At 37.1% G+C, this 22,319-nt stretch overlaps 1 protein-coding gene across 2 annotated transcripts in view; it reads left to right on the top strand.

Annotated features, from left to right (window-relative positions):
* Positions 1-562: 562 nt before the first annotated feature.
* Positions 563-22,319, top strand: part of LOC109051697 (signal peptide, CUB and EGF-like domain-containing protein 1) — a 61,062-nt gene continuing 39,305 nt past the window's right edge. The window contains exons 1-4 of one of the 2 annotated variants that reach the window (XM_042738916.1): positions 563-773; positions 2,342-2,464; positions 10,735-10,860; positions 21,050-21,184. In XM_042738916.1, coding sequence (XP_042594850.1) covers positions 686-773; positions 2,342-2,464; positions 10,735-10,860; positions 21,050-21,184 — 472 coding nt within the window. In that variant the 5' untranslated portion in view covers positions 563-685. The remainder of the gene's footprint in view (positions 774-2,341; positions 2,465-10,734; positions 10,861-21,049; positions 21,185-22,319) is intronic. The other variant, XM_042738908.1, reaches the window with a different exon arrangement.

Below are 22,319 nucleotides of genomic sequence, written 5' to 3'. Positions count from 1 at the left end.
TTCAGAAGCAAAGTTGGGAGAATCTTTCTTGTTGAACTAAAAACTATAACCTTTATCATGATTAGGTTAATCCAAACTGAGAAGTACTTTCAGTAGGCCTATTTTTAAATGTCAATTTAACATTTAATAGCAAATGGTTTCTGGGAAAATGATATAGATATCAGGAACAGAATTGATTCACTCAGTTTGACAGCAAGCTGTCAGTCACAGATGCGCAATTTAAACAATTTTACTCTTGTTAGGAATAGAACGCACCAAAGCAGAACTGTGAATTATTTGCAAAGTCTAAAATTTAGATTCAATCTAGATTTTATATAATGACACCATGTTTGTGTTGCCTTAGATTATTAATTTATCTCCTTTTTTAACCTTTTTTATTGCTTAATGATTATTGTACATTTTCATACTGATTCTATCTATCTATCTATCTATCTATCTATCTATCTATCTATCTATCTATCTATCTATCTATCTATCTATCTATCTATCTATCTATCTATCCAAGCTCTCCCTCTTTCTCTGGCCCCTTCCTTCCACCTCCCATCTCCTCCTCAAATGTGCGCAAACCAATCAGCAGGCGTCTCGAGGCTCGAGCTCTCCTGCTCTTTCTGCCAGCAGCAGCAGAAACGCTTCTTATCAAAGAAACGCACAACTGGAGAAGTCCATTCACTCACAGCCTCTAACCATGGGTCCTGCCTGCTTCTCCTGGGACGTCTGTTTGTTTCTCCTCCTTACAAACACTTTAGATGTCATGGGAAACGTTGGAGACGCAGGTAAGTGTTCCTCTGTCCTTTTCTGTATCTTTCACATCATTTATTTGGTGGAACCTTTAACACCTGAGATGCATGTTTTTTGCACATGATTTCATTGTAATTGCAATACATGATTATGTAGCCATTATTAAGCCTGACATTGCATTTATCTAGAATAATAATTTAGTCATACTTTATTTAAACATTTTCCCTCTCATTACTCGCATAAGTGGAAATGCATACAGATTAAGGTATATGCGTCTTGCCGTTGGCGCGCAGTTTTACGCGCGGTGTTTCTTAAGGAGAGCTTTTGCCGGGGTCTCTTCGGAATCCCATGGGGTCTATAGGGACATGAGCCGCCCTGATGGGGTCGGTTTGGGGGGCTTATCGACCCCTCGCTCCTCCACTACCATCAATACGCATTGTGTCTCTCCATAATGAATGCCTGGAAAGTCAATAATGAGACGAACAATAAAAACAGATTGTCTGTTCTTTTTAACCACGACACCACTGAAGAATTTATGGTAATTTATACTTTCATGTGTGTATTTTAGGTCGAATACATGCTTCTGAAAAAAAAAAAAAAAAAAACGGAGATGTGAATAGCCTAACTCATCTCCAAATGTTTTGACGATTGCGCACAGTCGACTTTTGGCTTTTTGTGTTTTGAAGCTTTTCAAATAGGCATTATATTATGAGATTAATTTATGAAATGCACAAACAGAACTCTGTTTTTTCTGTATCCATGTGTATTTATGGTTTGGATGTTGGATAAAAGCGCACCGTTGCGCAAAAGGAGCTCAGTTTGCGTGAAGTTTCAAGAAACACTCGATTTAGAAATTACAAATGACGAAAAGCCAAAGTTGAGGGTTGTGTGGCACTGGTGAGGCTAAACATCAATATCCAACCAAATCACCTCATTTACCTCCTCAAAAAGACACTTTTTTTTAGATGAGGTTTCCAGCTGTCTTCTCATTCATTCATTCATTCATTCACTTCTGTATTTGGAGCATGAGTGAGCATAATTTCTGCTTTTTAGGCCAATCAATATATCACTTTATTGGACACTCTATTGGTTTTTCTTGGCGGAAAAAGCTAAATGTCTTCATTCCAGATTGTTCCAGATTTGTTCATTTTGTTATTTTCTTTTCTGTTCAGCTTCACCAGAAAAAGCAATCTGCTCTCTGATCAGTGACAGAGAGTAACCTTTACCACACCACCGAGACACATAAAGACATTGATTTTTGTAAAACACAATGTTTATTTAATTCAGTTTGACTAGTTTTTCTTTGGGTAGATTAATGTGCACTGATGTGCTACACTTTCTGGAACTCATTCTTGCTCTTCTGTTTGAATGTGTTTGGTTTGTAAAATATATGGATGAACAAATATTTAAAAGATTATCTCATTTAAATAGAAAGGTTGTAATGTTTTTAGAAACTGACGTTTAGCTCATATCTTTCTAGCTGCCTGAAAATGTTATCTATTAAACCAAAAAAGTGGCACTTTCTGTGACACTATAATCTTTTCAGATCTGGGATGTGTAACAAGCATTTAGCTAAATCTTGTCCCATGTGATTACTCCACAGATGCTGATGAGTGCTCCGAATCCACAGATGACTGTCACATCGACGCTCTCTGCCAAAACACTCCAAAGTCCTTCAAGTGCATCTGCAAGACTGGTTACAATGGAGATGGCAAGCACTGCGAAGGTGAGGAAGACAGATCTCTCTCCCTCTGTTTCACTCATTCCGTCCCTGTCCGCCTGTCTCTCGCTGTTTCTCACACACACTCTTTGTCCGGTCATCCAGCTGTTCTCTAGCTCCTGCTGTGGGTCTTAATTAGTGAGGAGGAAGTGCAGTGTGAGGGTGAGAGGTGCTGGAAGGGCAAAACCTGCTCCAGCCTTTACACCTCGCTCTCCCGTTCTGCTTGAGAGCACAGCACAGCTGGAGCCAACACATACACACTCACTGAAACACTCATAGACAAATGATCATCACGTCACTTCTGTATGCACTCACGTAGATCTATTAAGCAGGTAATGGACATGCATACTCAGATAAATGTTGGAAGAAAGTTTTGAAAAGATCTCAACCTGTGCTCATATTTGCAAAGATGCTAATCTCAGAGATCTCGGTTACATTTCATTTATGTATGAGCATTGTCTCAAATGCTAAAACACCTTAATTGCTTAACTATATTGACTATAAATTAGAAAAGAAAAATCACAAATAAGATCTCCTTAAAGTAATTATTCACCCAAAAAGTACTAACATTTTTTTTCAAGTACAGATTGCCATTATATTACAAAAATTTACATTATATTACAAAAAAATATTTTTCTTTAAAAATTATTGGTTAATAAGTTAATATTTTTTCATTCAATTATAGATTGGCATGGTATTACAACATATACACACACACACACACACACACATATTTCTCAAAGGAAATAATAGATGGTATGTTACAAAAGTTCATGTACAGTATGCATTTGTGTCTTTTTCATTCAAAATAAAATATTGGCGTTCTATTAAAAATTATATAAATATGCATTTTTCTAAAGCAATATATGTTTTCATTTCAAAATATATTACCAGCATAACAATTTAAATGAAAGGTAATTCTATTTAAACTTTATTTTAAAATTATTATTATTATTATTATTGTTATAATTATTGTTATTTTCTATATTTTAAACTCTATTATACAATATATGTGACCATGGACCACAAAACCAGTCTTAAGTATCCATTTTTCAAAATTGAGATTTATAAGCTTTTTTGAATAAATAAGCTTTCCATTGATGTGGTTTGTTATGACAGGACAATATTTGGCTGAGATACAACTTTTTGAAAATCTGGAATTTGAAGGTGCAAAAAAATCTAAATATTGAGAAAATCATCTCTAAACTTGTCCAAATGAAGTTCTAAGCAATGCATATTATTAATCAGAAATAAACTTTGATATATTTACAGTAGGAAATTTGCAAAATATCTTCATGGAACATGATCTTTACTTAACATCCTAATGATCTTTGGCGTAAAAGAAAAATCGATCATTTTGACCAATGGCTATTGCTACAAATATACCCCAGCGACTGAAGACTGGTTTTGTGGTCCAGGGTCACATATTATACAATATAAATAATTAGATTTTATACTTTATTTCATAATTTAGTGCTCATGATTTCACAGTTTTGTTTCCTGGCTGAGCAGGTACATGGATAACAATGATTGATATTGCAAGAAAAATTGCATCAGTGGTGTAATTTTGCTGTTTCAAGAATATTTCATAACCCAAATCAGAATCCAAACCAGACCCAGGTTAAGTGAACCCAGGAAGAATTTCTATTCAAAGACGTGTTCTTGAATTCATCCAGTTGTCCAAACGTGCACACACTGAAACTTCTCTGACTTACAGCTGGTGCCATTGAGGGTTCGAGCTACATCATCGTAAATGAGTTTCAAAAATCCCTTTCAAAAATCCCTTTATAAATCTCAGTCAGGGGAAGATGTGCGTAAGTGCATCTCCACCCCGACTCCTCCCCGAAATCACCTTATATGGAGCTTACAATGCCTAGTTTTACTATGCATAACCTCATCTGGACATCATTTCCATGAATATTGCCATCCACGTGGCACCATATTTAACACCATTAAAGGTCCAAGAAATTTGAGATATGGGGTATAAATGCCATTTGTGCCATACACAATTTTTATTGCTAAAAATCATCCAGTATTCTTATGTTTTAGCATAAATATATCAAAATCCATAAAAACAAAACTGTTTACAATAGTTCTCAGATAAATATTTTAGAATAGAGTTTATCCAGTTCTTTTCCACTGTCCAAATAGTATTTCAATTGTTTTAACAATTCAAATCAAATTTAATTTATGCAGTTTTGCTGATAAGGTGAACTTTTTTTTAGCGTATATTTATTACAGTTTAAATAGAATTGTCTGACTCACTGACAAAGTAGCCTATTTTAAAAACAAAAAATGCAAATTACCATTTTCTTCAAGTTGTATTCTTCAAATACAGTGGCATTTTTTATAATGTTGTGGAGATGCCTTCACACGGCATCAACACTTCCGTGCAGCTGTGCTTGTACAGTAAGATATTATCACTGGACCTATTCAAACGGGTTCGACCGAATCCAGCAGTGTCCACCACAATATCAAAGTGCACATCATTGAGCATTGTTCTCACTAAAATATTTTCTCATAACATGAGATATGCAGTTTAGTTATATGAATTATTATGCACCTATAGCGCTCCTCGCTGTCATTAAAACAGCATACCACAGGAAAAGTGATCAAGCGCATCCACTAAACATGCCTCATATTCGTATAATTTTTAACTTCTGTGTAATGACTTTATGTAATTTTAGTGATTATCTCCATTAATGAGAGTGGAATAGTTCATGTAAATGCGTATATCGAAATGAAAACAGATTTTTAAATCGTTGTTTTCATCATTACTTTTCTTACTCCAGGAAAAAGAGTGCATACGCATGGTCTAGAATTTCCTTATGTTGCGTACATATTTACTCCAAGTTTATTTTTTATAAATCCCGATATGTGCATGTAAAATTGTGTACACATTTTCTATGCCCATTTTGTGCATATGCAACTTAATAAATGAGACCCCTGGTCTCTTCTAGATTGTTCGTTTTGCGTCACTCTCACCGTTTCAGCCACATGTGTGGAGCTTGTGTTTCAGGAAAAGCATGAAATGTGCTCTACCTATTATGACACTCGACACCCATCTCAATTGCATTAATGAATTAGGTGGATGTGAAACGGCATTGCACCAGACTACTCCTCAGTTAGCGCTTGATATTCCTGTCTGAGGCCAGACAGCGTGGGCTAGAACAACTTCTTTTTATTTCTCTAAGGAAACACAGGGAATGTTCTGGACTTTACAGAAGCTTTATCCTTCCACCTTTAAACCTCAGTCTATGGTTGCAGGGCAATGAGACTGTCAGTTACACTGAATCCAACCAGGCTTCTTTGCTCTTAGCATGTTAACTATGCATGCATGTATGTGTCTCCTTTGTTTTTGGCTCTTATACAGTCTGAGCGGACATTCCGTCTAAAGTGTAATGTGGTGTATTGTGGGAAGTGGTGGGGGGGGGTTGTTTTGTCTGAAGAAAAAGCCCATTAACACCCCCTATAACCACCCTTTAATTAAAGCCCTTTATGTTTGGCTTTGAAGAAAATTAAGAAAACACTTGCTGACACTCTAATGCAGTCATTTTGTCTGTCTATGCATCAATGCATTTGTAGCCAGTAACATGTTGGTTATGTTTGTTGTGAAGTGATTAGTTTCATATCTCTTTAATATCTAAGTTTCTTGTTTACAACAAAGAGGCTAAATGGAGACTTTTAGCTGAAATCTCTTAAATAGATGTTTCTCCTGCGAAAAGATGTGTTGCAGAAAAGCCTTCAACCTGTGCACATATTTACCAAGATGCCAATCCAGAGTAAATTTGTATTGCTCAGAGGTTGCTCTTTTAAATCTCAGGCAATCTCCACTATGTTTCATTTATGTATGATGCTTGTATCAGATGTTACTCCTTAAAAACCCTACAGATTATTCATTAGAAATGAAAAATCACAAATAAGATCTCATTAAAGGAATAGTTCACTCAAAAATGAAATTTGGGTGAAAACATCATCCTCAGGCCATCCAGGATATACAGTAGATGAGTTTGTTTCTTTGACAGTTTGAAATCAAAAACGGTTTAAAGGTGGAAGTGTTTCTTAGAAACACACACATTATTGCTGCACAAGATGTTAATTGATGGACTGGAGTCGTGTGGATTACTTGTGGATTATTGTGATGTTTTTATCAGCTGTTAGGACTCTCAGCACCTGCAAAGCATCCATTGGTGAGCAAGTGATGTAATGCAAAATTTCTCCAAATCTGTTCTGATGAAGAAACACATTCATCTACATCATAGATGACCTGAAGGTGTGTAAATTTTCAGGTGTTTTTCATATGAACTATTCCTTTGTCTTAGTTGTTTCTCCTTTACACTAGTGAGATTCATTGGAGATCAGATGGAGTCTCCTGATTGCCAATAAGATCAATCTTTAACATGGTTTTTAGTAATTATAAATAAACATTCCTTTTGATGGAGAGAGGTTTTTGAGGTGTTTTGAGGTTCATCTGCTTGTAATTGTGAGGTTGTAACTGTTACTTCCCTGTATTTTCATGAATGATGCCATGAATGTCAGCGATGAAAGATTTGGATTCTGATTGTTCCAGAAACAAAGCCAATAAAACAGGAACAGAAGAATTTGTATTTGCTCGTTTCCATCAGCGTAAAGTCAAGTGATATGTAAGCTGTGATTTGTAAACCTGCTTTACTTTATGTAGCTTATGTTTTTTTGAGGGCTGGTGGACATCATTTAAACTCACACGTTAAAATACATCTGATGGTATTTCATACATAAGATGCCTAATGCAATTAAAATGCTCTTACAGCAGAAGTGTGTCTTTTTCCAGTGTCAAAATACGTTTTGCTATCCAGCTTAATATTCAGAGACAACTATAAGTAAGCCATTTGTAGGTTGATAGTATGATAGATGTGAAAACTGTGGCTCTGTTGTGGTTTATTAACTTTGATATGTTTGTTTTGTCATCCCGACCAGCATGACACAGCAACATTGGCTCAAAAATAGGCATGAGTTGGGGGCGGGACTATCAGAAATTACACACATTACATGGTTTGGAGTCAAAAGGGAGAATTATATAACATGCAATGATGTAGTTGTGAAATAGTGCTTCCTTCCTGACCCTTTTGGGGTTTGATGATTATGCAAATTGATTAATTGATGAGATTCATCAGTGGGTGGAGCTCACAAGGGAATCCGCACAGATCACAAATCCACCATGATGCCAGGGTTTATTTGCTTTAACATGACTCAGCATTAGGTCAGTGAGTTTACCTGGGAGAGAATTGTCTCATCTGCCTCGTTCTTTTTCTCTTTCTTTCCATTCTTTTTTTATCTCTGTCTGTGAAAGAGGTCAGGTAATTGTCACAGCTGAAGAAGCGCCCTAGTCTGTGAGTCGGAGTGTGTGTGTAGTTGTGTGATTCAATGAGAAAATGATAGAAAAGGGGATGGGGGGTGATGAGGAGTAGACAGATAAATGGAATGAGAGATGGAGGTGTCGGCCCATTACTAGGCCATTGTCTGCCTGGTGTCTGCCGACTCGTCACGGAGCTGTCGATGCTCTGATTGGCTGTCTGAGTGTGCACACCCTTCATCCCTGACCCTCCCCTCACAGGACACTTCAGTCTCTTTGCTGCTTTATGTGCCACCATACACACACACACACACACACACACACACACACACACACACCTAAAAAGCTTAAAATAATTAATTGAAAACTTTTTGAAATGCTTTTTAAACAGCATTTTAAATTATTTTGTAAGTATTATTATACTCTACTATTTGGTCAGTAATATTTTTTTAAGAAATTAATACTTTTATTCAGCAAGGATTCATTAAATTATTAAATTCATTAAATTATTTAAAAAATGCTCTTCTTTTGAACTTTATGTTCATAAAATAATCCTGAAAGAAATTTATATCATAGTTGCCATAAAAATAGTAAGCAGCACAACTATTTTCAACATTGATAATAATAAGAGTATGAGTATGAATATGAGTTTCTTGAGCAGCAAATCAGCATATTAGAATGATTTCTGGTGAATCAAGGATCATGTGACACTGAAGACTGGAGTAACCATGCTGAAAATTCAGCTTTGCCTCACAGGAATAAATTAAATATAAAAAATGTATTAAAATAGAAAAAAATTGGAATAATTTCTCAATATTACATTTTTTACTATATTTTTGAGCAAGACTTCTTTCAAAAACATTAAATATATTAACAAACACAAGCTTTTGATTAGTAGTGTACGTGCACTTTTTAATGTATTAATTGAGAGACTACATGCAACATTTGTACTTTAAGAAAATACTTTGCATCGTAGGACCTTTGAAAATGAAGTAGTGATTAAAAATGATCAGTTACAGGACCTGAGAGATACACTTCCTCTTATGCAGTACATATGTAAAGTTAAACCTTAAATAAGTAGAGTTAAATCTAAATGTTGACAAAAGTAGATCTAGATGATCAACTCTCAAATGAATTGACTGAACGAGTGATTTCTGAATTAAGACCACCATTTTTTGTTTGTTTTTTTGTTTATAATGACGTGCATATTATGAAACTATGAAACGTGGTTCCAAACGCTAAGGGGGCACATGCTTCAGTTTATATAAGTTGTACGCTTTTTTACAGCTTTCTGCTTGCTCAACTGTACTAAACACCAGGAGTGGGAAACTTTACAGAGAAACAGATTAGCAAGGCGTCATCGTTTGTCTCTGTCCTATTCAGTCAAAAAGTTTTTTTGTAGGGCCCCCTCATTCTTTGCTTTCTGCATGGCACGTTTTTCAGCAGTTTGGAGTTGGACGTGTTATGTTGGACCATAGGGGTGTTGAGGTGTTGCCTCCTGTGGGCTCCATCCCTGCTGAGGTGCTTGCGGAGGTGCTTAATCTGCTTGATGGGATGTTGAGCTTAAACACTTCTCCTTCGATTAGAGATCTGCACACGTCGACAGTGGAAACCGCAGCAAGCATCAGCCCGAGCTGTCGGCTCGCTGTAGGCTCATATCAACAACAGCTCTGAGGCAGGAAGTATGTCAGCTGGAAGCTAACTGGCCGTTCGCCTCTTTAACAACCCCGTCCCCCTCACACCTTCGCTGGCACCTTGTTAGCCTTGCGAACGGCCGCAACACACACACAGACACCTAAAAACATTATCACCTTGAATCACACTTGTTGGATGTTTTGCCTTTATAATGCAACTGATGGATGCAGTCAATCACTCAACTGTGTGGATTATTCCATGAAAATGTTTGTATGAGACTCACTGTTATTTTAAAGTGGTCTTTATATATGGTGATATCTAAACTTTAACCTTTGAATCTGTCATGTTTCCATCTCATTTACCTTCAGGGGTCTCCCTCCATCCATCTCTGGTTTCTCTCGTTTTTCCCTTCCTTCCTGTAGTACTCTTCGGGAACATGTTCACTAGATAAAACGGTAGTGTAACATGAACTTTTTGTTTGCTCTGGAGTGTTTATGGATGTTTTTGTGATGAGATGGCTCTGCGTTTGTCTACTGTGATGGCCCTTTTCTTCACAATAAGCCAAAACAGACACTCTTTGATTGACATAAGAAACAAACAACGAATAAAATACTAGTGAAGTATTTATGCCTCCATAATTTTGGTGTATATCTGCATGTGTGTGTGATTTGTGTTTGTGGCATGAGTATGTGTTACTGTACACTCAATATTTTACTGTCTGGATAGATTTTCGGTTTTGAGTAGATGTTTTTGCGAAGAAAAGAAAAACAAAACATTCTTAAACGCAGTTCTCACTGTCCCCATAGCCGCAGTTGCACAATGTTGGTTGTGAGTGTTTTTTTTTGTGGGAAATAACATGGATATTTTTAGTTTGTTCCGTATGTCCTCAAGAGCACAAGCCAGGTTTATTAATCACACGCTCTGAGGTAGCGCAAAACACAAAGCAGATACCCGCGATCATCGTCTGGCAGAGAACAGACACTTGCTGTCTATCTGATTTCAGCGTTCTCAAGTGTATGTGAGTGAAAGAGAGAGAAATATTGTGTTTATTTTAGCGTCTCCATTTACGTGTGTCTGCTGTACAAACTCATAGCAGCAATGAAAGCTTGTTTCATAAGCCAGCTCTTCTTAAACCTCCTTATTTAACTTCTGCTTTGTATCAAAGGTAGATTTGACTTTGAAGCAGTCTTAACCTATGAAACTTCAGTGTGCATCAAAAAACAATCTCATATTGCCGGGTTTCAAATGTGTATTTGGGTATATTTGTCTGATCTGTAGGTTCATTTTGTGTGTGTGCTGTCTTTTTCAGATATGGATGAGTGTGAAAATGACTACAATGGAGGATGTGTTCATGACTGCATCAACATCCCTGGGAACTACAGGTGCACATGCTATGATGGATTCATGCTGGCAGATGACGGGCACAACTGTCTTGGTAAGATGCTAGAAAGAAATATACACACTCAGTTGCCTCTCCTGATAGACTTACAGATGAGCTTTCTTTGCCCGGCTAACGACCTCTGTAATGACCGCCTTCGCAAACATAAACAAATCTGCCTCAGTGATCTCCATGCAGCGCCGCGGAAAAGGCCAGCGGAGCCACATCTAGCGCCAGTATTCCTTCCCCGTTGTGACAGGAGCATGCCAACAGGAACCTCGCGATTATTTTCATCTCTTAAAAATATCACCCAAATGTCACCAGTGGCGCAATCGCGTCCAATTCCCAGAAATCGGCAGTCAGATCCAATGTTTATGTAAATGGTTAAAAATGGAAGTAGGGAAGAAAAGTTAATTAATAACTTGACATCTCGTATTTATTGAAATAGTTCAAAGATGAAATTCCATGACCCGGAGAGTTAGGGCCGGGTCTCATGGTTTTTCTGGATTGCTGTGGGGATTCAGGAATTCGTTAAAAAGTGAGAGTGTTTTTGTAGTAAGTCTGTCTGCGTTACCCCTTTAAGTGAGTGAAGATGTGACTTTAGTTGAAAGTGACTTATCAACCTGAAGTGCGGTGGCTTTATGGTGACATGGTGACTACATATTACAGTCCAAACAACAATGTCGCAAGAGGTAAAGAGAGAGAGGACAGCACTGATGTGTCTCTGAGCAGCTGGATGAAGAACTTGAGCCGCTCTCATCTCCTCTCTGCTCTCATAATCCAAAGCAAATATGTGTGGCGAGCTGAGTTTCAGGATGCTGAGGTCATAATTTTTCATTAGATGCTGTAATGATAATGGATCCCAGAGCAGGACACCAGGGCTCAGACCTTCAGAGACCTTTAGCACCTCCTCCGCCTTGCTACATCAACTTGCATGACTCCTTTAGATGGTTTTTCCCTAATTTGTGTCTCTTTCAAAACAACTGTGGTGGTACAGTGGTGACATCAGATAATAGTAATACCATGGTAATTAGATATCACAAAGAACTTAAACATGAAGTGAGAATTTGTAAGCATTGTACGATCTGATTGGTACAAAAACGTATGATTTAAAACGTCACCATAAAGGTCCACCCCTAGTTGGCAGTTTTGTATGTATTTGTGCAATCTTATTGGTATGAAAATGTTAGATTTGTAGGTAAACCATGACCCCACCCCTAGCTGGAGATTTCATAATGATTTGTGCGTTCCAACTGGTATAAAAAAGCATGATTTGTAGATAAAACGTCACAAGATGGTCCACCCCTAACCCTACACCTCGGGTCGGAGATTTCGTATGAATTTGTACAATCTACAATGAATTTGTACAATTTATATGATCTGACTGGCACAAAAACATACAATTAGTAGGCTAAACGTCACCATAAAGGTCCACCCCAATCCCAACCCTAATTGGCAATATCATATACATCTGTACGATCCGGCTGGTATGAAAATGTACAATTTGTAGGTAAAACGTCACCATGAATGTCCACCTCAATCCCACCCCAGTTGGTGATTTTGTATGAATTCGTACAATCTGACTAGTATGAAAATGTATGATTTGGAGCTAGAATGTCAGTGAAATGTCAAATGAAGGTCCTCCTGAAACTCCTTTAGGGGGATGAGAGTAGATATCATATGTAACATTTGAATGAGATTGTACAAATGTATAATATGCAACCAGTTTACTGAAATACTTATGAATTGTCATAAAACTGTTGGTCATTTTTTTCGCCACTAGAAGAACCAAACAACTGAGAAATTAAATGTTTGCACTCCCTCCGTCCTCCATTGTTAGACCAAATAAACAGTCCTTCCCCTAAATCACGCAGTTGGTTGAGACAATGTTGCGAACATTTGCACTTAATTTTATTGCAGTAGCGCTAATAAAGTCTGTCTTTGTTGGACAGTCCAATGCATTCATGTTATTCTGATAAAAATCACTTGTTGTAGCTATATGATTTCACAGGTAGAAACTTCTCACTATTGAACTATTGGCCGTAAAACAAGCAAGGTGTTCTTAAGTTATTTCTTTGAATACTATAGTACAACCATGGAACCATGACCATAAAACCAAGGTGTTACCATAATACAGTGCATAAAAACTGTATGCACCTCCTTACTTCTTTCCTTCAAAATCAGCCCTTCATTCTTGACTTTCTCTAACTTTTCTTTTTATCCTCCTCCTTAAAATCTCTCTCTCTTTCTCCCGTCCTGTCTTTGCACTCAACCTCTCTCTGTATTTTCTTGGTTATCTTGGCTGTGGGTCTCTTTGGAGTAACTCCAGGCTGTTTCCCTAGAGGCGATAGACTTGCCTTCTATTTGACATCTTTATTGTGGAATGTCTCAAATACAAGTCTAAATGATGGCTCTGGGAACTAAGACAAGGCCGTAGAGGGCCATCAGCAGTGCTGAGGGGGCTCTCCTGTTCGAACCTCCATCCCTCTGCTGCTCTTATTATGTCTTTCCCTCTGCTTCCAGTTTTGTGCGCATGACTCGCTACATTTCTCTTCATTTCTTTCCGTCTCGTCCTCTCTACTGGATTTAATCTGGTTCTGTCTGTCTTTGTCTCTGCCCTCTCCTCCACCTCTACCTAGAAATAGATTGACACAGAAAAAGTCAAACATTTAGAGAATTTTCTCTCCCTGTCCTATTCTTTGCCTTGCATGCTGTCTCTTTTTTGAGTCACTTTAATTTTCATTTGAGAGGTTCAATAAAGCATTTGTGGCATAAAGTTTATTACGACACAAAATGATTTCAATAAGTCTCTGTTTTAATAAAATGGCTAAAAAAATTGTCTCTCGGTAGAGCTTAATTCATATCGAACACGAAACATTCAATAAAACACTTGGTCAAAGAGTCACAGTCGTTTGGTCAAAGAGATGTTGTCATATGGTGCTTCGTCATGTTTCCTGTTACTCTCTCCTGTCTGCTTAATGCTGATGCTTCTCATTCACACATCATCTGTGTGTGTGTTTGTTTGCTCTTTCGAAACCTTTAATGTCATATGACGTGTTCTCATAGCACCCCTCATGTTTCTCATTGGCATCTGTGTGCATTATGGCAAGTTCAGATGGAAGTGAAACCACCAGAACTATCGACTTTCTCGAAAGGTTAAATGAATCATGTTTATGATGGCCTTTTCCTGTAATCTCTTTTTTGTGCTTTTGACATTCTCCTTCTATTTCATTTTCTCCCAGTATGCATTTCTTAACCTTTTCCGAGATAATTAATGACGACTTTTAACTTAATTTCTACATTTTTGATGGAAATGTGATAGGTTTAACAAAACTCACATGGATTTTGTGGGCGGTTGCCAAAGTCGAACAAGCATGTTAATAAGCATTATTAACATAAATTGTCTTCTATAAATCTTATCTATTTAAAATGAAATTGTTTGAAGGGCGAAGCATCATATTTTAGCAACTTGTATTCACTGTTCTTTATGTTCTCAGTTTTTCCAATAAAAGTAGTATTCAGCTCAGTTTTAAATCTATGTTTAAACCCATTTCACAGATACCCAACCCACCCAAGCAAGAGTAAAGCACATGGGATGAGGAATAGCAATAGTGATGCTTGCCTTAGTGCGGCTTGTGCCACTGATTATGTTCTGCATAAACACACATGCACACACTCACAGAGTGTGTTCAAACAAACCTACTGAGTGCTAACCAAACCGCGAGCTCTTTGAAACAGTATGGAAATCAGTGCTGTGGCTTTTTTGCCTGGCTGATCATGTGTAGGAAGTCGTTTCAGATCTCCACATGTTAACAAGTTAAAGCTTTAATTGATTTAAGATTGGCTAATGGGGAGCTGATTAAAGAGCAATTTACTGCAGCTCCTCTGTCTTTTTCATTTCCGTTCTTATTTGTTTTTTCTCTCCGTGTAGACAGCTGGACTCAATGTGTTGATCATTTGGCTCTTTTTTTTTATGAATGTCTGCGCTGCCACTGCTGTTTATTTATCTTTTGGCTGCTTTTCCCTTCTCGTTCCAACATCAGAATGGGAGGAGAAAACTGCAACAGGGGTGATGTTGTAACTGAGGTCACTTTAACGAGAGAATTTTCAGTACCATTCTGTTGTGTTTACTTCAGGGCATCTCGTCTCTTGTAGTATTATATTGTATTATGTTTTCTTCTCTTCTCTTCTCTTCTCTTCTACGTCTCTTCTTCTCTCTTCTCTTCTCTTCTCTTCTCTTCTCTTCTCTTCTCTTCTCTTCTCTTCTTGTCAAATTAATTTCACTTCTGTTTTGTTATATTCTGTTTGCTTGACTTTGCTTCACTTCTGTTCGCTTCTGTTGAGTTAATTTTTCTTCACTTCTGTTTTGTTTGTCACTTTGTTTCTGTTCACTTCACATGATTTTGCTCTGTTCTGTTTGTGTTGCTTTGCTTTGCTTCTGTTCTTCACTTCTCTTCTGTTCCGTTCATTTCACTTCTGTTTTGTTCTGTTCGCATCACTTCACTTTCATACACTTCTGTTGACTTCATTTCACTTCTGATTTATTCTGTTCTGTTTGTGTCACTTCACTTTGTTTCTGTTCTTCAGGGGGAAGTCGTGGGCTAGTGGTTAGAGAGTTTGACTCCTAACCCTAAGGTTGTGGGTTCGAGTCTCAGGCCGGCAAAACCACGACTGAGGTGCCCTTGAGAAAGGCACTGAACCCCCAACTGCTCCTCGGGCGCCGCAGCATAAATGGCTGCCCACTGCTCCGGGTGTGTGTTCACGGTGTGTGTGTGTTCACTGCTGTGTGAGTGCACTTTGGATGGGTTCAATGCAGAGCAGGAATTCTGAGTATGGGTCACCATACTTGGCTGTATGTCATGTCACTTCTTCATTTCAATTCTCTTTTCTTCTAGTCACTTCTTTTGAGGTCCTTCCACTTTGTTTTGTTCCCTTTACTTTGCTTCACTTCTGTTCTGTTCACTTTTGTTCTTTTCTATTTTCACATCAATTTTGTTCTGTTTGCTTCGTTTCACTACTGTTTACTTCACATTGCTTAATTTCTCTTCAGTTTCTGTTCACTTCTGTTTACATTTGTTGAGTTCTTTTCATTTCAATTCACTTCACTCCTGTCCAGTTCTTTTCGGTTCTGTTCACATGTCAATTCACATTTGTCTTATTTTTCCCCTCTTCATTTCAGTTCACTTCTGCTCTCTTTAGTTCTGTTCACTTCACTTTAGCCCATTTCACACAGCGCTTTGATCCCAGAAGATTGCCTTCTGTGTGAACACAAACACATCCCGGAATTGATCCTGGGATGGGGACCTAGTAACATTGCCTCCTTACTATCCATGCTGAAGCTGAGAATGTTAGCCAGCTTAGTGGAATGGTACGCGATGCGCTAGTGAATGAACATTACATGTCACATCCTGATCTCATGTGTCTTGAGACCTTTACGGGATGTGTGTAAATGCACGCACAGATTCCAGAAAATCACTAGCAGTGTAAATGAACCAAAATCAAATGGTCCAGGGACATATTATCAGTGTATTTTCCGGAATCTCTGTGTGAAAGGGGTCTTATTGTCCTCTGTAGCTTTGCTCTATTCACTTTACTTTTTTTTTGTCCCGTTTTGTGTAGTCCTGATTGCTGCTGAACATTATTGTTCTGTTTTGTTCCATTCAGTTTATTTCTCTTCAACTCACTTCTGTTCTGTTTAGTCCTTTCCTCTTACTTTGATTCTTGTGCTTTCTCTTTATTCTACACTGAATTTCTCTCTCAGTTTCCTCCTCCCTCATCTTCTTTCTCTCCCATTCTTTTTCTTCCTGTTGTGTCATGTCATCTTAGATCTCCTCCAAATTAAAGTTTACACAAGAGCAATCAAACAAAACAAAAGCATTCTAGTTTAAACTCGCAGACCGAGATGCCAGGGCTCTTGTTTAAATTTTGGCAGAGAGGGCCTTAATTGAGAGATGACAGCTGAAATGTTATTTTTTCCCCTCCTTTTAAAGCAAGAGAGTGCTGTCAAACTGATGATATCTGTTTCCATTCCCACATTAAACACAGTGCACAACACGCTCGCAGCTATAAAGTCACTCGAGACAGAGGCAGCCAGCATGTTTTCTCCAAACCCTCCTGTCAAATATTACTCTCGTCCGTGAACTGACAAATAAGAAGCAAGCCACCACGACTGGATCGTTACATGTGGCATTAAAGAGATAAAAGCTTGTGATCTGGGTGGCCTCATATTCTCAGGAGAAGAAATGCATTTCAGGGAGGAAAGAAGAGTAGTAAAAGGAAAGTGGAAAGAAGAGGTGGCAATCTACAATATAGCATAATGCCATGTCTTTTGGAAGGGTCAAAATATCAACCACAAAGTTTCATTAATTCTTTAAACACTTGTAAATAAAGATCACAAAGGATTTATAATGTGCTTGGGGATAAAATGTAATTAAGAAAAGCCTGTGTATTTAGGGTGTTACATGGCAACACTTTCCCAAAGGAATTTTTTTTTTTGCTCAGAGTTGGGGCTTTTATAACAGAGTTATTTGGTTATGTTTCATTTTAATTTTTTTGTCTTTTCTTTATTATTATTTGTATATCAGCTTTTTCCCACATATTTCTCCCAAAATATGCATTGAATTGACTAAAATTGACAGTAAAGACATATATAATGTTGCAAAAGATTTCTGTTTCTATTCCTCAAAAATCATGAAAATGAAAAAGATTTCCACAAAAATATTTGAGCTTTCTATGGCTTTTCAACTGTTTTCAACATTGATGATGATAATACATTTTTCTTGATCATCAAGTCAGCATTTTAGAATGTTTTCTTAAGTATAAGACTGAAGTAGTGGTTAAATTAAATGTTTAAATATATTACAATAGAAAACAGCTATTTTAAATAGTAATATTTCACACTATTACTGTTTTTACTGTACTTTTGATCAAATAAATGCAGCATTGATGAGATTAAAAATCTTACTGACTCTAAACTTTTGAATGGCAGTGTATGTTGTAATATTATAAAATTACTGTGCATTATATACTTTGAATTCCATGAATAGAAGAATTTGATGACAAATATTTCAATCTCTGACTTTGAGATTCTTTTCAAACTTTTATATTAAATCAATGTCTCACAGAAGCATTTTCACAAGTAATCACAGACTTTTAAACCCTACCGCATAGTACAAAAAGCTTTCGGTTCCTGGTGCAGACAGCGATCCCTCTGTGGACAAGGGCATAAAGACCCCCTCTCTCGATGGTTACAGTAGTTAATAGGACAGTAAAGGCCTTGCTGTCTTGGCTGTGTTAACGAGACGCCCCACAGATGCTAAAATAAGAGTTATGTCACCAGGCAAAGCCAGGAGCCACATAATAAACGACTGTGACCAAATTAAACTGTGGTTGTGTCTGCATGTTGTGGATGAGATTACGTGTATGTGTGTCCTGCATTCATACATGTGTTTCAGCTGATGCGCATTTTCATAATTTATTAGAAAAAAAAAAGAACGAATAGCATGTCCAGACTGTAGCAATGATGTTAGCTCAAATAAAGTATACAAACCAATGAAATCCACTCAGGACACAAAAGCCTCAGTTCATTAGACAGTTAGTCTCCTTTAGCTCAGTAGTCTTAACTTGTAAGCTACACGGGAGATGGTGAAGTCAGTGGGCCGAAGAGCATGCTTTTGTGCCACCGTGCACATGCGCTAACAGCTATAAAGGTCTTTATGCACACATATAAAGAGCTTGTAATACTTGCTGCCTCTCAACGCACTCCAAACAGACAGGGCTGTAAACACAAACACATTTCCACATTAGCTGTCACACACTGCCGTTATCAAAAGACATGTCAATGTGACACGGCGTGGAAACAGTCACTGTAGTCTCTATCTGCATATCAGTGAATTTAAACATATTTGTGAGTGCAGCGCTGATAATTCACCTATGACAGTGGAGGAAACTTGCATGTTGTTTCCACGCCTCATTTACAGAAGCTTTGATGCTCATTCAGCCTTCCAGTGTATAACATTCAGTGCGAGTTTTATAAGGAGCTTGTAAACAATAGAACATGAATACAAGATGTATGGAAACATACCTTCACAGGCTGACAGCACATACTCATACACACACACACACACACACACACACACACACACACACACAGACACACACACACACACACAAGATGTAGGGAAGTAAAGTTAAATGGATTCTCTAGTTATAGACATATAAGCTTAATTTGGGCTGTTTTGAAGTAATTCTGTAGAGAATCATAAGCCAGAGGAAAAAAAAAACTATATAAACTTCAACTTCATATAGTTGACTTCTCTGGTTAAGTCGTTGTCTTTCTGACGTAACGTCGGACTCCCAATCGAAGGGTTGTGAGTTCGAGTCTCAGGCCGGCAGGAATTGTAGGTGGGGGGAGTGAATGTACAGCGCTCTCTCCACCTTCAATACCATGACTGAGGTGCCCTTGAGCAAGGCACCAAACCCCCAACTGCTCCCCGGGCGCCGCAGCATAAAATGGCTGCCCACTGCTCCGGGTGTGTGTTCACAGTGTGTGTGTGTGTTCACTGCTCTGTGTGTGTGCACTTCGGATGGGTTAAATGCAGAGCACAAATTCTGAGTATGGGTCACCATACTTGGCTGAATGTCACGTCACTTTTTACTTTGTTGATTATAAAAATAAAAAAAAACAAATTGCCATGTATCTATTCATAAATGTCACACAATTATTCTCTCTATTCTTTCTAAATGTAAATTTCACAGAAGCTTTTACATTGTGTTTTTTTTTTCTACAATGCATTTTATAAGAATATGCAGAAAATGTCTTTGTTCTTCAGTTTTTGTTCAGTCGTATCATTCCCCCTCTTAAAGTATGATTTAGGGCATGCATCTTTTATGAAATTGGCATTATTAAAGTCTGTGTGACCACATGGAAGCTCAATAGTTTAAAAATCATAGTTATAGGTATTTTTATTTAAGCATTTTTGGTACAAATAATGTTGTGTTGCGATATTTACTAATAATTGTAATTTTATGAGAATTTACTTATGTTGTCTATTCAAATCATGTATATAAATTAAATGTTTTTTTGTTTAGTTTTTTTTGGTTTTGCTTGTTTTTTGTTCGGGTTTCTTTTACCTTGTTTTTGTTTTGTTTCATTTGGTTTTGTTTGATTTTATTTTTTTTTTTTTTTTTTTTTTGGGTTTTGTTATTTTATTAGTTTTTTTTTTGTGTGTGTGTGTTTGGTTTGGTTTCATTTGGTCTGTTTTTATTATTATTATTTGTTTTCTTTGTTTGGGGCTTTGTTGTTTGTTTGGTGTATTTTTTTTTTTTTTTTTTATTTTTTTTTTGCTTTGCTTTTTGTTTTGTTTTAACAAAATTCTAGAGTTATATGACCAGCATTTGCATCTTGTCTATTCAAATTACAGCTAAGTGAATTCCAGACGTGTTCCCCTTTAGTGGTTTTCAAGTATAAATGGTGAATACAGACCTGTAACCTCTAGCCTGATGTGGGGAAATATGTTATATTGAACATTCTGCAGTAACATTTTCAAATAAAATAATAAAAAATAAATTTTCAGGCACAAATAGCCTTTGAGAAAGATATGCCACAATAGTGGCATGACAGAAGAGTGGTTACTCTGAGACATAATAGCACCCCGAGAGAGAGTTATGGGCTGCAGACTCCACAGAGGCAGGTTGCTGTGTTAAGGCTGCATAAAAGTCACTCATGTGTGTTACTGGTCTTCAGTGTCATGCTGTTACTTAAACCAAAATGCCATTTTTAGAGCTGTCAAAGACACAGCAATGGGCAAATACACATACAGCTTGGACACTAGGTTTATTTATAAGATACTCCAAACAGCTTTAAAAAGTTTATGCTGTGTTTTTAACAAGTTAGCCAAAACTACTGAAGGTTTGGATGATTGATATTGTTTTAATTTTCTTATTTTAGTTGAAATATTTTTTTTTTTTACCCGGACGTCTGCTTACTGGTTTATTAGTCTGGTAGATGTGTTTGAAAACTGGAACATCAAACTACTTATTTAATCAACATTCTTCAGTAGCCTCAGATTGTCTGAGTTATCAAGGAAAATCAGCTCCGGATAAACAAACACTGTTGCAAATACCTGAGCTGAGCCGGCTTTGGTTACGCAGAGAGATGAAGCTTGATGGTTTTGCCCAGATCCTTGTGCTTGAATGGCTGTGTTTGTGTGCTTTGTAATGACCATGTGTGTTTGCGTCTCTCTAGATGTGGATGAATGTCTGGATAACAACGGCGGCTGTCAGCAGATCTGCGTGAACAACATGGGCAGTTATGAGTGCCAGTGCAAAGATGGGTTCTTTCTGAGTGACAACCAGCACACCTGTATCCACCGATCGGATGGTGAGTCTCTTTTGCAGTGAAATCTCATTGGTCTAAAAGCCCTCTCAGTTACTGTATGTGATTTAAATTTGTGTCATAATTATTGAATGTAACTTTTCAAGGTATGAACTAAATATAATTTGTTAGGGAATAAAGAAACTTTAAAAAATACTTAAAACTTTATATATTAGTTTAGTTTCTGATTATTATATTATATTATATTATATTATATTATTTATATTATATTATATTATATTATATTATATTATATTATATTATATTATTATATTATATTATATTATATTATAATTATTTGTATTAAAATAATTTTAAAATAATTTGAATTATTTAAAACATTATTAATTAAAATTAAGTTATTATAAAAAAATTAATTCTAAATGGTTTTTAAGATGCAATTAAGGTTAGAATGTCTACAAATATAGAACTCCATAATATTATATAAACTTTTTCAAGGTGTATTGTAGATGTATCCTATCATCATGCATTTAAAGATGTGTATTTACATTTTTTAATTGTTATTATAATAAATATTATTTTTTGGACGGTTTGAGACATCTTTATGGAACGTGATGTCCAATTCTTGTGGCACAAATCTAATTCCATGCTGAACATCAGAGTTCAGCAGCAACTCACTTCTGTACTTGTCTTGAACCCTGGACAGAGCTGAAGTTCAGAGGTCGAAGTTGAAAGCATCAACGCGCAGGCGGCCAGTGGGCATGTCTTTGTGTGTGCATGGTGCATTCGGTTCAAAAGCTTGGTAAAGTCAGTTGTGACGTGTGACTTCATGACGTGTGTGTGCGCAGATCATGCGACCCTCTTGTGCTTTCTCATTCCGCCTGTCAGATTTAACTAATGATGCTTCTCCACGTTGAGGCGGATGCATTCCCACACACTAAGCAAATCTAAACGATTCATACACATAGGCATGAATGAGAGTGGGTTGCTTCGTAATCGCATCTTTGATGTCTCTCGCAATCTTGTGTGGAATGTGTAGAGGAGTGTACAACCCCCTCTTTTTCAACCCCTCCTACTTTTTAAGGTTGTGTTCAGAGTTTTATATATATGTATGTGTGTGTGAGAGAGAGAGAGAGAGTGAGAGAATGAGAGAATATTGGACAGGGAGGAGAATGGCTGA

This window comes from Cyprinus carpio, chromosome A4, assembly GCF_018340385.1.
Source record: "Cyprinus carpio isolate SPL01 chromosome A4, ASM1834038v1, whole genome shotgun sequence".
NCBI lineage: Eukaryota > Metazoa > Chordata > Actinopteri > Cypriniformes > Cyprinidae > Cyprinus > Cyprinus carpio.
Note: the sequence above shows the minus strand (reverse complement) of the source record. Positions and strands in the feature narration are given on the sequence as shown.